Genomic DNA, 21,266 nt, shown 5'->3' with positions numbered 1-21,266 from the left:
TCATGTAGCTTTAGAGCAATCCCATTAAATTAAGGAAATTTGCAGAGACTTTCAAAATGATCCGTGGAATAATGGGATATTCTAGAATTATATGAAAAATCCGAAAACTCTATAAGCGTCATGGAATTTTGAATATTTAAGGAACCTCATAGCAGCATAGAAAACCTCAGGGATGTCCAGAGACATTCCGGGAAAATTGGTGTCTTATGACAAAACTTCTTGAGCGTTTATAAAACAGCAAAAAAAGGTTATCTTCCATTTAATTCCACTTAATTAATTTTGGTATACATGACAGATACGTATTTTGACTGCAATGTGCAGTCTTCATCAGTGTCATTCCCACTAAAGAACTTCCTAACCTTTTTTTGCTGTTTTATTTAAGCATTCCGCTAACAACCCAATTTCATTACTTCATTATGATGGCTACCAAGCCTTTGGGATTTTCCTTATTAGAGAGTTGAATAGATTTTTCTCCTTAAGTTTACTTAAATCTTTGGTTTTAATTAGTTAGGTAGGTTCCGATTCAACACATTGTAGTTTCTTTTTTATACCTGTGATCTTGACTTTTATACCTAGGGGATGAGTACGTATACAACGAAGATTATATTTCCTGAAGACAATACCAATTACCTTTAGATATTTAGCTTTTGCACAACTTTACATTCAAATAAATTCAATGTAAAAATAAAAAAAATAAATGAATAAAAGCTTAAAATTATTATAAAATAAATAAGTTACGCCGTTTTCAAAATTTACACCATTACACCAACAGCCGCCATAAGAACCACGAATTTTCAGCTACAGCTCACATGTATGGGAGCTGTCAAGATGTTAGGAGGCTGCATTAAGCTGTTCTAACTATGAGTAACTGGAATAACCATGAGTAATCAGCAGAACAGGTTTGTTTGCACAGACGAGTGTTTGGCAATCAAATTTACTGAGATGTCAGCAAACATGACGTTTGTTTGCTGAGATTCAGCAAAGCTTTTTCCGAGACTCAGCAACCAAACGTTACTTTTGCTGAGGTACCAGTAAAACGGAGTGCTGAGCACTTGGCTGTGCAAACCTCGGCAAAAAAAAAATTAAATGTGTTGTCCTCGGAAGAGTACCTAATCCACTTCATGAGTGTTAATTATTCTAGTTGAACCTATTTTCCATCATGAACATCTTACATCTTTACATCCATAAGCGACTGTGCGTTAGACGATGTACAAATGTTGCATCTTTCCATAACAACACTACCTGATTAGCTATTTTTTGTTTTGTTTTGGTTTTGTTGCTGCTTCATTGTTTCATGTACCAACACTTCCTGGCTGCTTAGAGGAGCAAAAAACGACAGCCGCATTAGCATAAAGCATGATCCAATGTTGGTGAAGTTGTTTTCCTCCTTTAGCTACCCAGTACCGATGCGATGCTACCGAGGATGATTCATTCCATTGTCCATTGTTCATCATCGGAACCATCATAAATTCCAGCTTGCAGTGCATCGCATTTCCATTGATCTGCTCTCCCTTTCTTTCGACAGATTTCCTCGGAGGCTGAACGGCGGAAAGCTTCTGACATTCGAGTGCAAAGGGACCTGCACGAACTGCGATTGACTCAACTCACCAAGTCGGCCAAAAGCGAAATCCAACGACTGGTAAGTGCACCGCCGGAGACATTTTTGTGGTTTACCGAAAACAACGTGAACCCAAATAATATGCTATGCTGCTCCATTACCTATACATACCAAACCACCCAAGCTGCCAATGCCGGTTCAATCGCTGAAAACCTCAATCCTCAGCCTTTCTAATTCATTGAGTATAATTTATGAATGGAACTGCGTGTTATCAACGGTCCGCACCGCGCTGGCATGATGCTGCGCGAAAAATGTTAAACTCTTTGGGACTCCATGAGTAATGAGTCATTCCTGCTTAAATGTTGGGCTCCCATATCTAGCACGGAGATCTTGTTCCAAGCTTTGTTTCGCATGATCTCTGGAATTCACGTTCCGATTTATGACGGTTGCATGAAGCTGTTATTAGAGGCTCTTTTGTATGCCTTGAAAAAATCCCGAAGACGTGTCTAAAACGAAGTTTTTATTTTAGGGTGTTGCTGCTTCGTTGCAAATCCTCAAAAATTTAAAATTCTTTAATTAAGTGATATTATGAATGAATCTTACTGCTGTGTTCTGTAATTTACCAGAATTGGGCCCGTGAGGCATTCAACAATCTCTTCCCATTCACTTACCAGAAAGACACGAAAAAAAAAATCGCAAACCATAAGAATCCTCATCATAACAATCGTTTTGGATGGCCCCGAGCAGTATGATTCCGCCGTTCAAAAAAGGTTAGTGCATCAAGGAGAACAAATCATTGGAGGGATTTTTTTTCCTCCCTCGTGTGGTTTTGTTCTTCGTGTTGCCTGTATTGCGGGCTGAAGAAGATGAATTGTGCAGGGTTTAGCTTCTCTGCATTGTGTACGTACGTATGTGCATGCCCAGACAGAATACGAAATTAGCTGCTGTCTTTCGACGGACGACGCCGGATGGTTGAATACGGTTCGAAGTACCTAAATGCCCGATTTGTTGTGTGCATGCCAAGTTTACCCGGGGGCAGATTCTCACGCCTCTGTTGGTTGGATGAGAGTGCCTACTGGGGGCTCCAAGTCTGGGGTTCAGTTCTGCGAGGAATGTAATGATCCTTATGAATGGTGCATTATTTTCCCTCGGCTGATCGATGGAGAAGTGTTCTGACTTGGTCGGGTTGAAGCATCGCATACTGAATCACTGACTCTTATGGTAGGACTTTGATTTTATTATCGTGATTAATTTTCTGCAACAATTAATTTCAAGATATTCGATATGTCCTTCCGGTGTTATTTTTAAATTTAGTATTCTAAAATGGGTGTTCTTGGAATTCAATATGGCATCACACATGGATTCCAGTCCCTTCACGTCACCCTGATTCAAAATAATACCCATAATGTGGGGTATTTAACAGTATTTCTCAGTTTTTATGTAATCGGGACTCACCATCTTAGATTTCATAATGGTGTCAGACATCAATTTTCGATCCCTAAACGTCACCTCGAGTCCAAAAATACCCATATTGTGGGGTATTTTTTCAGTATTTTCCAATATTTCTGAGAGCGGAAGCCGCCATATTGGATTCTAAAATGACGACAGACATCGAATTCTGGTTCATATACGTCAACTCGATTCCAAAAATACCCATATTGTGGAGCATTTGGCAGTGTTTCCCAGTTTGTCTTTAACTGGAAGTCATCATCTTGAAATTCAAAATGGCATCAAACATGGATGCTCGGGAGTTCCATGGATATCCTTTAAGTACCATCGACACCTCGGAGGACACCTTAAAACACTTCGCCATTTGAAACTGGATACTTTAAAGATTTATTTGGAATCAATATATTTAAAAACTATCGATAAATTTTTTAACAATGATTTTTTAAACGTAGCCAATTTGTCGTTACACATTTTACCGAAGACCCTTAAAAAACGAGTTTTGGGGAAAATATGGCAGAATGAACTACTTCCCTAAGTCTACACAATCCGATACAAGCTCTAATCGATTCGCTAGAAAATTTTTTACTTAAGAAATTATTTGTTTTATGTCTGAAATTTAGCGGCAGTTTTCAAATCTATTAATAATTAACCCTTGAATAACAAGTTTTGGGGAAAATGGGGCAAAATAGGCTATCTCTTTAGTCAGCACATTTTGAGATTAGTTGTTATTGATTACCTATATCCACATCCACTACATTTTATATAAAAAATAACTTCTAATTTCATCAGAAAATGGGGAGAAATGGGCAACATAGGGCACTTCTGGTAGTCTGCGTACGATAAAACCAGTGGCATTCGATTCCATCGGATTTTTATTTACATAAGAACAGGTATCTCCTACCTCTTGAAACCAGCATAAGTGCGACTCTGGGTCAGATTTGCCCACTGTGTGCACTGGTGGCGTAAATTTGACCGACATTTTTTTTCTAATACCCGATCTAAATTCTACTCGCCTTTCGCTAGAACAAATCACTCCTCTCGAAACTCCGTTAACTCTATTAACCTACTGATCTCGTCACTTTATGGCGTAATCGGAATCGACAGCGGGAAACGGTAATTTATGTTAACATCTAATTTTATGTTGTTCTGCTTCTTTTTCACCTTTCCGTTGCAGCTGGAGGAGCTGAAATCCAAAGACCGAAGCATTGGTCTTCTCAAGAAGGAGATTTCAGCTCTGCAAGGAGGAGGAGGAGGAGCAAAGAAGGAGAGAAAGGCTGCTATAAATTCCGCTCAGCAATCGCTAGAGGTAAGTGACATTCTTGGCCAATTCCCAGTTGTGTGTGTGTGAACGTGAACGTGTCCGGGGACGGATATTCAAAACACGATCCAATTCTGGTTCTCATTCTGGGGTAATTGCCAAAAGGAACGGTATTTTGGCAAAAAAAAAACAGCGTAATTTTGCAATGCGTGTGAGTGGTAAAAAGGGAGGCAAGCCCGCCGACCGCTGCATGATGACTGGATGGAGTTAGCTTACCCTGGTAAAAGGTTTGAACTTTTTGGAATCAAATGCCAAATGCTTTCAATCACGGAAAATCAATTTGGCAGGTACTGAAACAAATCATACATTATATCACCTTCGAGGGCCGGATTCCAGTTCCATTTCACATTCTTCCTGGTTATTTTACCACTGGAACTGCCGACAACTGCAACACCAACGCAACGCAACGGGTGCCTGTGTCGTGCATGCATTATGGGCTTTTATGGGCACATTGAACCACGCGCAATTTTTGTTGCCCGGCTTTTCTCCTTGATGGAGCCCGGACTTGAATCTCTCAATCACGTTCGCGTGTGGAACGTGGTTTCGGGTTTCACGGTTGTGCCGCCACCGTCGTCGTCGTCGTCGTCGTCGTCAGTTCAGCAGAGCGCCATATGAATGTCATCAGCTTTTTATATGTATGCTTGAGTTGCCGGGGCAGATTAGCGGCGAGCGTCCGAAGGAGCAGTAAAGTTTGGCTGGGAATATCCGTTCATGTGATTTAGCTACATCCGCAAGATGCTTCAAATGTATTCCATGTGCGTAAACCGTAGGTACTGTATTCAAGCTTACAAGTTGGGAAAAGTGCGGTTCCGAGGCGAAGAGAAATTTTAGTTTAAATTACTTTTAAATGCATTTAAGTGCTTTCTACACCGAATTCAGTTTGATTATTGCTATTACATTCTATGCCGATAGCGATCCAGAAAATATTCGAATTGGAAAGATTCTCGTCCAGTGCAGAAACCGAACAAATCACCGCCAGAATAATGACCGCGTTGATTTGCGCTTATGGCATAAGAATAAAGAGAATAATTCAAGATCCATAAACATCAAAATTATTTTAATGAACTTCAAAAGATTATCGTTTGTCCTCAAATCTCGACAATTATTTACCAAATCAAGTGCAATTAAACTTTTTTTTTTCGGGCAGCATTAATGAAGCTGCATCAACATCAACAGTTCATGAGAGCATAAATTCTGCTAGATCCATATCAACTGCGCATGCAAGGTCTTATAAAAAAACGAAATGCACTCAACCTACCCTAGAAGAGGTCTACAAACTTTCTTCATAGGTTAAAATCACGCGGAAAGTGCTCTCGTGATCAGATACGTAATCTATCCTTGCACAGAGAGACAGAAAGAGAGGGATGAGATGGTGCCGAGTTTATCCACATCGAACGGGCACGGGAGATAAGATGTTGTAGATTTGCTCCACCTAGACGGTCTACCTAATCAATTCCCATCATTGTTCGTCGTTATAGTCAGACGCGAGCATAATTAAAAGTCTCGCGGTCGACTTGATCTTGTAACACACGCAACTGGCGTGTTACATCCAGATGCAACTGCGAGCAGTGTTAACCCGATTACATTAGGCCAGCCTACTATTGGGTGTAGAAGCAGATAGTGAAGAACGGTTGTAACAGCCTACTTGGTGTTCGACGTGAGATCAGAGCGGATCTCGTGATACGGTGCATATGTGATGGGATATTATTGACAGAAAGCGGTGGGCTGGTAATAGGAAAATTGCTTTCTTTCACGAGTTTACTGCTGCCGGCACACGGGCTGGGAATGGGAAAGATTGTTCTTATAGCAAATTTATGGCCCTTTTGTTTTCCATTTACCGCTCAGTGAAACGAATTAGCGCAGATTTGCATGCAAGACCGCGGTTACGAACCACCGTAGAATGCACCACACATAATTGAGCAGTTGCGTACTCCACAGGCCAGGGAATATTTGGGCTGATTTAATTGGAAGATCATGTAATGATAGGTAGTTATTAGTAACTATGATTGAAGCGTATTATTTCTATATCTGTTAAGTAACGTCGGGCATTAAGCTCTGCTCCTTTACACAACACTATCGATGACAACTTTACACCTTCAAAGGCCTGCTGCATGCCATTATGTCACGTATTTTATGTCATATAGTCCAAATTATGCTGCTCTCTAAGCGAGTTGAGACAATGTCACCATTTGACAACAGTTACTGATTTATAACAATCGAGCGCCGTGACGACAATCAATCAAGGTGAGCGTGAGGAGACAATAGCGAGGCTAATGACTTCTCTTCATATCCCATCTTTCGGCACCGAGCTGGATGTGTGTGATGTCAGTATGAGCATTTTGGGCGGTTTCAATCAATCATCAATTGGAAACTGTCCATTAGACATGACTTCGTCTACTAGTGTTGTTGTGGACGCTGAGCTAGTGTGTCATCTTTGTCTAACCACATCAAGATTAATGGGTCTTGCACATTACAGCTTAATTATCAAATGTATTGGTTGAGTTAGCTCTCAAAAGGGGTCACATTACATCAATTGTTTGCGTAATATACCAACTGTAACGCACCTTTTCCCTATAGTACTGGACATACAAAATAACATACCATGATTGTTTTGTCGTACGATGAAAGTTCAAAGATAGCGGCGCCGGTGGTGTAGTGGTAAGCGTGATTGGTTCAATCCCAGTCGGCACCGCCGGCATGTTCTGAGGCATAACATCTCTGATCACGCCTTCCTTCGGAAGGGAAGTAAAGCCGTTGGTCCCCGGTTCATGTGTTGATGGGTATATAGGTAGGGTCCAGGTGTGGGAGCTGCCTCTCTGGCGTCGGTAGCATTGGTGCTCAGCACGGAAAACAAGATCGACGGAAAAGAATCAAGGAAAAAAAACAAAAAGAAAGTTTAAAAGAGTTGGTACTCTTTCGCGTGCGTAACGTGGGTAGATCACCTTTTCGTGGTACGGTACGTTACCACCGATTCCTAGTCCTGACTACTTCAAACTAGGGGAACAGGATTTTTCAGTAATCAAACCCGCATAAACGCGAACCATATCTTGACCTTGCCGAAAATGGTTAAAAATTGTTTATAATCCCTGCTAAACTTGAAATGGATATGGAACTTTACATGAACGTTTGTGTGATAAAGTTTTAACCTTATGTATTATGGTTTTTTGGAAGTGGACCTTACAAAAAATGCGTTGTTAAGAACCATTACCATTAAAAATTCTTGTTTTCTCCACACATTTTCGGAAAGAAAACTATATTAGAACCTTTTTACTTATGGTTTGAAAACTTCAATGGTAATGGTTATGGTAGTCAGTGCGAAGTGGATAGAAGTGGGCCGTAAATTTCGTCTTTAAGGCATGGTATTACAAGCTGGAGGCCGCGGGTTCCATTCTCGGTCCGGTCTTAAAGATATTTCAGGTTGGACATTTTCGGGACTTAGCGGTGCCGGTGGTGTAGTGGTAAGCGTGATTACTTCTCACCCCAGCAGGCCTGGGTTCAATCCCAGTTGGCGCCGCCGGGATGTTCTGAGGCATAACATCTCTGATCACGCCTTCCTTCGGTCCCCGGTTCATGAGTTGATGGGTCGATAGGTAGGGTACAGGTGTGGGAGCTGCCTCCCTGGCGTCGGTACCATTGGTGCTCAGCACGGAAAACAAGATCAACGGAAAACAAATCAAGGAAAAAAAATTTTTCGGGACTTCCTTGAGCATACTCAACAAACAATTTGAGCGGAAGAAGCATATTTTTGCCTGAATACGTTCTTATTCCGCTTCCAATGTTTGTTGGGTAGCGTATCATTATACTTGCCAGACGATTGGGTGGCATAGAAAGCTATCAATGAAAAACTGCGAAGCACTTCAAAGACCACTGAGTTGAGAGTAGGTATAAACTTGTGTAAGAGCGTCATAGTTAAAAAGAAGAGTAAGAAAACAGTTAATGGATTCAACCAAAGCGCTCCCCTGTCAAACTAGTTGGCCTAGTCAGATCATGCAAAAGTTTAATAAATCCCATTTTTCATCAACTTCGCTTCCGATAGGTGATTTTCATAACATCCTGAATCGTAAACAAGCGTTACAGCACTACCAAACGCCGAGTATTGCACCATATTTCTCCAACATCATGTTGCTTGCTCATAGACTCATAATCGCACTCTCATATGCATGCATCTAACAGCGAAACCTAGCTACCAGATACTTCATTGCCCCATAGGTAACCAGCAGTCAAGATTTTTAATCACTTTGGATCTAATCGCTCCCCAGCCAGTCGGTGTGGGAAAGAAAATTGCCCCTAATCAGTTTCACTATTTGGTCGGTCACTTCCGAACCGAGAGCGTAAATAAGTCTCCCTTCGACCCTTTTCACCTGGTTTCTCTCGCTTGGTAGTAGGTTGGTAGCAAACCCATTAATGTATAAATTCACCCAACAAATCCGGTGTAAGTCACCGACCATCATCATCATCATCACCATGCTTGACTAGCAGCGACTCTAGAGCGTTGTACGTAGAAAGCCACTCGCGGGTAAAAGCTGATTAATTATTTTCCCATTAATTTATTTTTTCGTTGGCGTCCAATATCCGAGAGTCAGTCAGTGGGCGCCTGTGATGCCTAGAAAAGAGAAACATACCAACTATGTAAGTATGCAAACAACGTGGTTACGCCAGCATGTTGTGTGCAAAAAACAAAAACAAAACAGTATGCAAGTGAAAGAAGTCTTTCTCTTACGCTACTTGCGCGGACTTTGATTGAAGCTACTGGTGAACATTCCGTCAGCAACAGTAGCAGTCTCGGTGCTCGGATTTGCATAAATAATAAGGTATCAAGCTGGTTGCGTTCGGTTTGGCATGCATAACGTGAAGAAAATCGACCATACGTGATATGCTTCTATCACAATCTACTGGTTGAATGGCATGAACTGTCATGGAGTTCAAATCAAATTCACATTTAGTATAATCCAAGTCTCAAAAGCCCACCAACAGAAGTAATACTGCATTTTGTCATAACTTTTCTTCTTTGATCTAGAGATCAATAAAGCTTAATACCGTTTAATTCGCCATGTAACCAAACATAACACATTTACTAATACCCCCTCTCCTATGTTTATTGTGTCACACTATGTTTTTCTCGAGCATGAGAAAGCATAAATGGCATTTATAATTCATATGCCTTTTATTTGAGATGCAATTGGTGAAGAGTATTGTCAATAATCGTTAATATTTACTAACAAGAAAATGTTTGAAGACACACTTAAAAATAATCAGGTATAATTTCAAGTCATTAACAATAGCGTAGAAAGGAGTCGAGGATGATTTTCTGAGTTACATTGGTAATTCCCTTGAATCTCTTCATAGGATTTATTCAAAATTTTCTTAAGAATTTCCTAAGAATCATCCAAGAATTTCTTCAACGCATTTTTTCAGATTTCCGTTCTCTTACATCTTTCAACATCACACTTTAATACGATGGAATTCTGATCAGAGCTATTTCGGAATTCTAACAAAAATTTCCAAATTTATCTTTGATTCCCCTTGAAAGTCTCCTCCGAATTGCCATGAATATTTTCTAAAACATGTCTTGAAATCATCTCTAGAATTGCTCTGAAAGTCTTATCAGAATTCGACTCATTTGGAATTCTTTGTCCGAATTCTCCTAGAACTCCCTTGAAATTTTCCATGAATTTCCCCAAAAAAAAAAAAAAAAAAAATCAATGCTATGATGTCTCCCCCCAAGGAGCACAATTCTGTCCCAAAAAGTTGCAGTAACTTGTTTATAACTGAAATAAGTCGTATATAAGCTTCCAAGACCAATTTATAAAGAGGGTGCTACTAGGGCCCTGCCCGCTTTCGATACGTTTTTCCTACACCTAATGCAATGCTTGTCATAAAAACTTACACCCCCCTTCCCCCTTAGAGTGTGATATAATATATGCATCAACCCTAAGCGGGATCCCCTTAGGAACTCCCATATTTTGGGAGGGCACCTTATGGGCTTGATTTGTTTTCCGTCGATCTTGTTTTCCGTACTGAGTACCAATGTTACCCACACCTGGAGCTTTCTTATCGACAACGGCCTTACTCCCCTTCCGAAGGAAGGCGTGATCAGAGATTTTATGCCTCAGAACATAATAACTCAATAACTTGGTAGACCCTCCCTCGGGCTGGAAGTCTCCTCCTTTTATGTTAACAAATTAACGTTTTCGTGTGATACTTTATTAGCTAGAGAATGGCCTTAGAAGAGGGTAGGTAGAAATCTTTAATGCAGTGATCATACTTTAAAGAAGAAAAATTTGCTATGAAAAATCATTTTATCATAAATAGCGGTGCCGGTGGTGATTGCAATTGCCTCTCACCCCAAAAGGGTCTGGGTTCAATCCTAATCGGCGCTGCCAGGATTTTCTGAGGCTGTATGCCTCAGAACATCCCGGTGTCGTTACGCCGGTGATGTAGTAGTAAGCGCGATTACCTCTCACCCAGCAGACCTGAGTTCAATCCCAGTCGGGGTCACCGGGAAATCTCTGATCACGTCTTCCTTCGGAAGAGAAGTAAGGCCGATGGTCCCTGGTCCATGAGTTGATCGGTCGATATGTAGGGTCCAGGTTTGAGAACTGCCTCCTTTGTATTTCGGTAGCATTTGTACTCAGTACGGAAAACAAGATCGACGGAAAACTAATGAATGAAAAAAAAAAAAAAATCACCATATCTTCATATTTGATTCATATCATTCTTGACATTTTTCCTAGCATTTTTCTAATTTGCTCAGTTCGGAATAACGCGAAATGATATAAATCTCAGATGTCAAATAATTTTAATGTCCTAAAGTTTGATAAATTGGTTTGAGTCTAGGGTTTTGGAAGTTTTTAATTTACCATGATCTGTTTTCTTAGACGTTCCATTTTTTATGTAAGATGTTTTAAAAAGTCTAGAATTTCGAGTATTCAAATCCAGAGTATTGATGAACAATTATATTACAATCTCTTCTTAGCAACATTCACAATTTTGTAAGTTTTTACCAAAAGCTGGAGCTAGATTTTTATTTCTGTGTCTAGGATCTTTAAAAATGTGTGTATCTAACTTTTCTTTAAAACCTACATACGATTTTCTCAATAATATCTTTAAAATCATCTAAGCATTTTGAGCGTTCACTCGGCCGTCGACAGAAGCAGACAACTCTCGATGTGTGTCACGCGATCTTCTGTTTACTCGGCAACAACCGTTGTGTGGTCTTCCTCATTGTTCTTCATCAGCATTTCTTTCGGTCGATGCATCGTCGACATTGGAAAGTAACCGTTTTGTGATGAGTGTGTGAGTGCTGTGTTTTGTGTCCAGTGCTGCGTTTTGTGTCCATTGCTGGCGGTACTGCCATACAATGAAACCATTAGAAGCGATAGAGAAGGCTTATTGGATATCGGAAGAAAAAGTGTTTGTTGTGTTGTACCTACTGACTATAGTTTTAAGAGTTAAGTTTTTTTTATAGTGAACAAGAATCATTTGCTCTGTACAGTTAATTCTATTAAGTTTTATCAAATAAATTAATGAAAAAAATATCTTAGCTTTTCCTCAAAGTCCATCGTGGAAGTTAATCAGATATTTCCTTATTATTTTCTTCAACATTCAAGGAATAATCTACAAACATCTCTTATATTTTAGTCTGCTCTTATTATTGAACTTCTTATAATTCTCGCAAAATGTTGTTGAATTTTCCTTAAAATTCCTTCGACTTTTTTTAACCTTCCATGGTATTTAATAAGTATTTTCCTGAAACTTCAATGGAATTGTTCAATGAATTATTTTTGATTTCTTGTCTGATTTTTTTATATGTTTCTCAGTATTCTCATGAAATTCTCGTGCGTATTTATTTGAAATACATATGAAACCTCTTTTCAGCATTCCTTTCGAAAAATCTTTGGAATTGTTTTTGAATTATCCATAACATTTCCATAAAGTTATCTTGATATTCAAATCTGAACTGCCTTGCAATTCTCTTTAGAACATACTTGGAGCTCAATTCATTGGGATTAGTATTCCCCTCATCATTACATTGGAACTTTCTTGGAGATTTCTTGGAGATTTCTTCAGAATACTTAAGGGGGGAAATAAATGTAACATTTTTTGTGAGCAAATGAAACAACGCAAACGTTTGCATTTAATTGCTTAAATCTTCCTCTACATTTGAGATTTTTTTCATTGGTGTGTGACCTCTGTGGCTCCTTGGGGTCACATCGGAAGGAGGTCACCTCCGGTGGGGATTGGTAATTGACGGGTGTTCTAGAGACCTGAAAAATGGACAAAACTTACTTTTATCAATTGGACCTTATTCAGAAAAGATTTTTGTTCTATGTGAACCAAAAAAAAAAAACGATTTAAAAATTTTGATTTGATTTTTCACTGTTTTTTCCACCTTAGGCAGACCTGAAAATTATTTATTGTTAATTTTTTCATGATATAAGTGGTTCACATACATTTCCTTTAAGATGCGCCAGGTTTCAAGTCATTTGGATGAGAACTTTTTGAGTTATCTTTCCCGCCAATTTGGAAAACACCGTTTCGAGAAAAACGCGTTGTATGGCCCCAGTAACGCGGTTAATTGGTGATACCGGGGCCATAGATTACTCCTTCCTCGTGCTCGTAGTAATTAAAAAAAAAATAAAGTGAAACATAAAAAAATATATGAAAAAAAATTTACTCGTGTTTCCCCCCTTAACTCTAACTGTTTAGATCTACTTAAAATTCTCCTCATAATTGCCTTTCAATTTTTCTTAGCATTTCATAAGTGCATCATGCTTGGAGCTCTTGTGGAATTTTTCCTTAGAATTCCTTTAGAATGTCCCTGCAACTCCCTTCATTTTTTTTAGGATTCACCTCAGACCTACCTTGGAATAAATCCCTTTATGGTATCCTCGCAATTTCCTTAGAATTCTCTTTAGGTTTAACCACGAATAAAGAGATACTCAGCACTACATTGTTTCCAGTTAAGGCAAAGCTTATTTTTTGAAGAAGTTCTCTTCATAACTACTATTGAATTCTCCTCAGAATTCATTTAGATTTATCCCCAGAGCTCCCTTTATGACAGTCCTTCGTCTGAATTGTCGTTTCATGAAAAATTCTTCAATCTTGGATGATTAAAGTCTTTGATTTCGAAAATTTGTCATACTTTTTGTGTTTGAATGTGAGAACGTCTATCCCTCTCTCCATTTTAAGACTTAACAGTCAATACTTAAGACTAAACTTTTAAGACTTAACAGTAATATTTAACAAAACCTCCTTTCCCCGTTGTAAGATTTTCCATCGAATCTTTGAATGGTCTGTATATATGTTCATGCTTACGTAAAATATTTCTGAGACCCCCTCTCTCCAATGTAAGAAAACGTAAGAATATTTGGCCAACACAAATACTTTTTGGCACAACAAATACTCTGATTTCTACTAGGGGAGAAGGGGTTGTAGAAATTACGTAATAAAAAAAAGCTATTTTTATTGAAGCTGGGGAGGCGGGGGAAATTAGTTGAGATGACGTAATTAATAAAGGTTTTTTTTATTGAAGCACCAAGTGACACCCTGGGAATCAATTTCCAATAATTTCACTTAACTCTATGGTAGCTATTTCGATTTAGAGCGGAAACAGTAATAAAATGCAAGCTAAATATACATTCTTTTCTATCAATAAATTAAAAAAAAATCGAATGATTGCTGATGAAAACTTTCTGGAGATGATGGAAAGAACTTCCAGAGCTGTCAGGAAGGTAGTAGAAACTATCAGGGAAAGCTGACAGACTGTTGACACCCAAGGTGGAAGACATTTCCGAGGCAAGTTGGAAGAAACTTTCAGAAAATTTTAGAGAAACTGACAGAACAAGTCGGCAGACATTTCCGGGAAAGTCAGCAGGACTTCTGGGGGAACTTGGAAAGAGCTTTCAAAATAAATCATCATAATTTGGCAATGTCCGTCAGAAGAAACTTCCAGATCAAATCTAGAAAAAAAAACCAGAATTAAATTCCAGGAGAACATGCAGGACTCTGCCGGTGGATGTACAAAAACATCCTTATAAAACTGAATCTTTATAAAGTTCCCTGAGGACATTCCTAAATTACTCTGAGAACTGAAGTATCCTGAGAGTTAGCCTCGAATTCGTAGAAGTTTCTTGAAATCACCCATCGTAAAAGTTTCCTGGAGTTTATGCAACTACAGGGCAGTTCATAACACTAAACTTGGAATATTGAACCTTCTCCGTCGAAAAAAGTTTGAAATCTCTGTAGGAATCGGCTAGAATTTTCTTTGGAGGCATCTAAAATCTCCACCACAATCGTCCGGAATCTCCTTTTTCAAGAACGTCAGCAAACTCAGTTTCAGTTGTCTGGAATCTTTGTCGAAATCGTGTGGAATCTCCTCTGTCGGAATCTTCTGGAAACTCTATTTGCAGCATTTGAAATCTCCCCCAAAATCGTACGTAAAAATCTCCTATAATCTCTTCCGTCGGAATCGTCTGGAACCTTAGTTGGTAGTATCTGAAAACTCCATCGAAACCATCTGGAACTTCCTCGTCTGGAAACTGCAAATTTATGTCAAAATCGCCTGGAATCTCCTCCATCGAAATCATCTGGAAACTTAATGTTCAGCATCTGAAATCTCAACTGAAATCATTTGAAACCTATTCCGTCGTGAACGTCAGCACATTCTGTCAAAGTCACCTGGAATCTTTGTTGCGCTTGTCTGGAACCTCTTCCATTGGAATCGTCTGGAACCTTCATTGACAGTATTTAAAATTTTCACCAAAATCGTCTGGTACTTCCTCCGTCAGGAACGTCAGCATATTTTGTTGAAATTATCTGGAAACTATGTCGAAACCGCCTGGATTCTTCGTCCGTTGGAATCGTCTGAAATCTCAGCAAATGAAATTCAAATCGAAATCGCCTGTATCCTCCTCCACTGGCAACAATCATCTGGAACCTTCGTTGACAGCATCTGAAATCCTCTGTCGGGAACGTTTGCAAATTTGGTTAAAATTGTCTGGCATCTATGTTGAAATCGTCTGGAATCTCCTTCTTTGGAATAGCCTGGAAACTTCATTTTCAGCTTCTGAAATCTCCCCTGAAATCATCTGGAATATTCTCTGCCGGAATCGCCTGGTATTTCCTCCTTTGGAATCGCCTGGAAACTTCATTTTCAATACCTGAAATCTCCACTGAAATCGTCTTGAACCTCATAAGTCGTAATCATCAGCAAACTCCGTCGAAATCGCTTGGAATGTTTGTTGTAATTGTGTGGAAACTTCGTTGTCAGCATCTTAAATCTTTCCAGCAATTATTTTTTTATGATGCATGCTAATGAATGAATGCAAATAAATCTTCAATAAGAAATCTAATCGTGTGTACACTGGAAAATTCTATTTCATAGCATGCTACTACATAGCATTCTACTACATAGCATTCTACGACATAGCTACTATTACGTGATAGCTGATATTTTTAAAACTGTTTCCTGGATTAAATAGAACTATGACATAGAGAACTACATCATACATTTCATGCTGTCCTTAAGTGTCCAAGGTTTTCATTTATTTCAAAAGTTTGCATTTTTCATAAGCTTTTCTTAAAAAAAAAAAACAGATCTAATTCACCAAGATCTTTAAAATTAAAGTCTTAACATTTCTGACGTTTGACGATGCTTTCCTGAAATTATGCTTTTCTAAATCTTTCTATAGTTTTTTAGGCTTCCCTGAAGTTATCAGAAATTTATAAATATTTCCATCTATTTCCTGAAGTTAATTGAACTGCCCTTATATTCTTTGATCTCCTTTGAAGCTTCCGAAATGTTCCTGATGTTTGTGAAACTTTTTTGAAGTTCACTTGTCCAGTGATCCCATAACTTGCACGAATTTCCCGGAACATCTTAAAGGTTATCCTGAAATTTATGGAACTGTTCTAATTAACTTGCCCTCACAGATAATTTAACTTTCCCTAAAGTCTAGACTTTCTAAAAATTCTAGAAATATCCCTGAAATGCCCTTAAGATCTCTGAGCTTCCATGAATATCTCAAAACCTAGCTCCCCTGAGCTTCTTGGAACTTCAAAACTCTACAATATACCTCAAGTTCTCTGAACATCTTTGATTTATTGACTTCTTGGAAGTTCTCCGAATATCCTTGAAGTTCTCAGAACTTTTAGAACTTACTGCAGCATTCCGAAGCTAAAGCTACAACTTGGAAGTTCTTGAAGCTTCCTAGAAGTGCCCTTAACTCTTCGAGAGGTTTTGGGATCATTTCTTCTTTTCCCGCGGTTCATTCAAATAACTTCTCAGTAATGTTTTGAATTATCTTTAATTTTTCACAACTTCTTTAAATTTTTGCGAAGTAAGTAGGAATGTCCTGAAGTTTCTAATCCTTCCTAAAGTTCTTGGAACATCTCTGAAGTTCACACTATTCTTCAGATGATGTTTCAGGAATTACCCTGAAAGAAATGATAATGTTCTAAATATCTCTAGACTGCCCTGAAATTTTCTGGATTTTTTAAAACTCCCGCTGTTTTCCTGAAATTGCTTAAATTATACTTAACTTATCAAAATTTTCTCGGATCCTTTTTTATGGATGCTATCATTTTAGCTTCCCCAGATTTCAAAATTATGGGATCATGTATTATGTTCCCGCTGTCTGTTCAAGTGAATTCCCCAGCATTTTTGAAGCTGCCTTTAATTTTAAAGATCCTTAAATTTTCCACAAAGTAAGAATTCCCTGAAGTTCTTAAATCCCTCCTGAAGCTCTTGGAACATCCCTGAAGTTCACACTATTATCCTGATGATGTTTTAGAAATTACCCTAAACGAAATTTTAAAAACTTTGTTAAGTCCTCCGTTTTTTTCTGAAATTAATGAAACTGTAGTTAACTTCTCGTAATTTGCCTGAAGTTCTCGGAATTTCCCTAAATTTTCCACGCTTTTTCTGATTCTCATGGAATATATTTTGTTGAAAAAATCCCTTACGTAATTGGTGTTCAGCTACAGCACTCTTTTCAAAATCTAATTTTTACATCTCAAAAAATGAACAACCAGGCAGAAAAGGGATATGAAGGTGGTTAAATCAAAATTTTATTTTTGGGAAGAAAGGTCGCCTATTCCCAGAGTCACCTGCTTTAGCAATTGTCCAATCTAAAGAAAGAGAAACTGCACAATGCTCTCTCACTCTCACAGAAATTCTCCGACAAATGCATAAACCAAAGGAGAATGGAGAGAATGAACTCACTACTAATTGACCATATTCTCATCTCCCCCAGTCTAACTTCAAAACGAGTAGAGCTACATATCGGCATTTTACACTGTTTGCCAAACAACTGCACTCGAGCAAAGAGAAAGTTCAACTCCGCGAATGTGCATCGCCGTTCGTTCGGTTGGAGTTTGCGCTCTTGGTAATGAACCCTTCCTCATTATTTTTCATTCTCTCTACTTCGGACTCTCAGTGCAACCGTACAATGCACGCAGCATGAGAGAGTTGAGCTGCAAATCCTCACGATGATAGGATCGAACTCGCAGCGAGCGAAAACCGCGATCGAGTTGAATTCAGTACGTTTTGGAACGTGAATCGTGACGTGTGTACGAGGATGCTTGGTGGTTTCGATCGCGTTCGGTTTTTGTGTTTTGGTTGTTGTGCATCTCCGTAGAGGTGGTTGGTTCTTGGAAGAACGTTAAACTTTCGTTAAACTGAGGTCACTAAGGTAGACGTTTGAGGAAAAGTGCGGTGGGAAACAAAGTGTTTAATGTGAAACTTTAATTTATTGCAAGTTCAGATCGGATTTGAATTGTTAAAGAAGAAAGAGAGATGTTGTGAATTAGAAAACGAGACAAGTGTAAAATGGGCTGTTGACAAGAGTTATGCGACACGGTGATGAATATCTGCGATTACAAGCGATAGCCGGAATGGGTAGTGTCTGACTGAGATAAGTGAAATTGTAAAGCCCCTAATAACAAGTTGGTCAAGCAGGGTGCTAATCGTAGAAGAAGATTGTATGGCACAGCTTAAAAATAATTAAAGCCAAAGGTGAAATTTACTCTGTCGTTGTTAGAGCGAATTTGATGGAAGGCGAAGAGCTCGCATTGTTTCAAGTGACTTGGAATGGGTTGGCCGAGAGTACGGTCGGGAATGCGTGAGGGTACGGGCTGCAAGTTGTTTAATAATTTATGAATGGGTGAAATTAATCAAGTAAAACAACTACCAGTTTCGGAAGAGCTTTGGTGTTTAGGATCCACCCCCCCCCCCTAAACAAGCCGTGGCAAGGAAACGCTATCCGCTGAAAAGTTGGTGCGAAATCGCGTTTTTCCTAAACATGTTTCGGTGCTGAAGGAAAGGTACAAAAGAAGTAAAGGTGGTTTGAAACAGCGTAAATACCTCATGTTCAGCGAAGGAGTGAAAAAAAAGTGGCCCAATGCAAAACAGGAGTGCTAAGCTGGTAAAGCGTAATGGAAATGGATACAAAACGCATCCAACCGAGAAGAGCATAAGAAATTGAAAACGCAGTGAAGAAATACATAAAACACATATACAGAAACATACATACGCTGATGGTTATTAGTTCATGCGTCTAATTAAATGGTTAAATTGTTGTTCGTACAAAATTGTAAGTACGATCGATTTGTGGCGGGCAAAAGCAGCTGAAACGAAAGCTTGCAGTTGCATTTTCAAGTGCATTCCGTTTTGGCGCAGCAGCAGGTTGGAAAGCCGGTTCGAACACGGACGAACGAGCGTGTATGGTTGTATTTGTATGGGTGAATGTGAAGGAAGACGGTGCAAGCAACAAACGGCAAACTGCACTCAAAATTGCAGCAGTAAAACGATCGAACGGTGGTGTTGAATGGTTTTCGAAGTTTTACGAAGGAGATATCGAAGGTGGATCGATCGCGCCGCCCGTTCGGTTGGGCCATTATTGGGAGAATTTTTCTGTGTATCGTCAGCGGTTCGTAGACACGCGATCTAGAGGTTAGTTTGGTGTTGTTTTGATTATTTGATTGCTGGGATCAATGGTTTGTTGGTGCGGGAAAATTGCTTAAGTTTGGATTAAGTTGATTGGATTTGAGTAAATAGGAATGGAGCAGGTTAAAATCGAAGCGCATGCTTGCGAAACCCTAACAATTCCTGTTTCATGCAGGGTTTGTCGCTTGCTGAAATTACTATCGTTGATGTCTTATGAGAAACCTGTGAGAAATCTTAGATTTGAACATGATGTATAGTAGGGTAGCAGTCCCCCTTTCCGGAGTCGAACCCTGTTCCTCGTTAACCGTTGAAACCATGGAGTCACATTAGCACATTTTAGGTCATTTGTTACTTGTCCGGGGATGACACATTTAAGACGCATGCCCGTCGTTCCGCTTCTTTGACTAATAAAACACTAGCAGAACGGTAAATCTGAGTAGCTACGCTGTAAAGGACCGTTTAAAGGGTTTAAGGGGCATTACATCGTTTTAATGGTACGTTTACACAGCTACCTAATGGTATTGCTGAAGCCATTATTCACCCGATATATATTTTTATTTTCCATCAAGAAGTTTAGTTCAAAGCTTCACTTCTTACTAATTCATGATATTTTGCAGAAATTTTGGAAGACTTTTTTGAGATTGTTTAAATATCTTAAAGACCAAACCAGCTTTCTTTAAATATCGCAAATTTCTGAAGTTTATGAACCCTGTTAAGATTTTTTTATGAAATTTTCAAGGGCTATATCATAGAGAAGATCTAAATTTATTTTTATTTTTCTTAAATTTTGATAGTTTTACAAATTTGCGACAATTTGATTTTTAAATGAAAATCACAAAAAAAACGCAAAGTTCGGGACGCTTTAATTTTTCAAAAACACGTTCTGATAAAATCAACACCAGCGGATGGTACTAGGAACTAGCGGTGATATCGTGACTATAAATCAAAATCTATATTAATTCACCAACTATTAACAAAACTCACCACAAGCATTAAAAAATTAGATTCCTTTATTCCTAATTTATTATAAAAATTAGATTGCTTTACGCCCGAATAAAAAAGCTTCGTTTGCGCATCGATGAAGGGTAAACAAAAAGTAAACTGCACACTACGAAAAAGTCATGTAAATTTCCGTGCCCTGAGACCGACACATGCAAGCGGCCCAAATTACATAAGAATCAAGCGTACTTTTCGTCGAGTTGCGTATGCTTCGGTTTAGGGACACTTAATTTTACATGAGATGTTTGTTTACGTTCTATAATTTACGTCAAAGATGGATTACGTCTCGTGTAAAATAGTTATTTCTAAGTGTGTGTATTGCACCTTATAAACGATGTAGGAACCACGGAATCATTTGAGTGTCGGTTTATCGCCCAGGAGAATTCCACGTTAAATAACGAATTGGTCCAACACGACCTTCTTCGGATTACGTGAAACTTTTAATAGTTGTTTGCAATGACTAATTAAATTAGGACTAAAATGTTTTTCAGGATTTTTTGAGTCCGGCAAAGAACTCGAAGTGGCGCATTCAATAACTTCCCGAATTTCATCTCAAATATAAATAATTAGCCATTACAAAGAATTATGCAAAGTTTCACACAAATCGGAGAAGGTTTAGTCAAAAATAGATTTTTTATTCGCAATTTGGTCTGAAACTGCTGGCCACTTTTCATAAGCAGTGAAAATTCTCGTCCGAGGTCTTAATATTTTTCGTTGTTTGGGATCTCAGAATAAATTATAAGTTCACGAGATTTGACTTTTTCTGCGAGCCCTTGATCTTGATCAGTGACAACATTAACATACTATTTTATAATTTGAGAATGTTTAAAAACTTATAAGAAGAATGTGGATTTCATCCTACCTGTAACAGAACGCTATAGAATTTAATCTCAATCGAACATGTAGATTCCGAAGATATGAACAAGCAAGGGAAATTTCAAAATCAAATTACGTTACTCACTAACTTTTCCAGGAGATGGCGAGACCAATTTTTG

The 21,266-nt window shown here is 38.7% G+C and overlaps 1 protein-coding gene across 1 annotated transcript in view; it reads left to right on the top strand.

Moving 5' to 3' along the window:
- LOC135708703 (uncharacterized) overlaps nt 1–21,266 on the top strand; it is an 82,667-nt gene that overhangs the window by 38,628 nt on the left and 22,773 nt on the right. Inside the window, exons 4-5 of the mRNA XM_065230807.1 lie at nt 1,526–1,639; nt 4,182–4,313. Of these exons, the coding sequence (XP_065086879.1) occupies nt 1,526–1,639; nt 4,182–4,313 (246 nt within the window). The remainder of the gene's footprint in view (nt 1–1,525; nt 1,640–4,181; nt 4,314–21,266) is intronic.

This window comes from Ochlerotatus camptorhynchus, unplaced genomic scaffold, assembly GCF_037179485.1.
Source record: "Ochlerotatus camptorhynchus isolate MF236.1 unplaced genomic scaffold, CSIRO-AGI_Acam_v1.1 ptg000332l, whole genome shotgun sequence".
Taxonomy (NCBI): domain Eukaryota; kingdom Metazoa; phylum Arthropoda; class Insecta; order Diptera; family Culicidae; genus Ochlerotatus; species Ochlerotatus camptorhynchus.
This window is presented reverse-complemented; position numbering and strand designations above follow the sequence as displayed.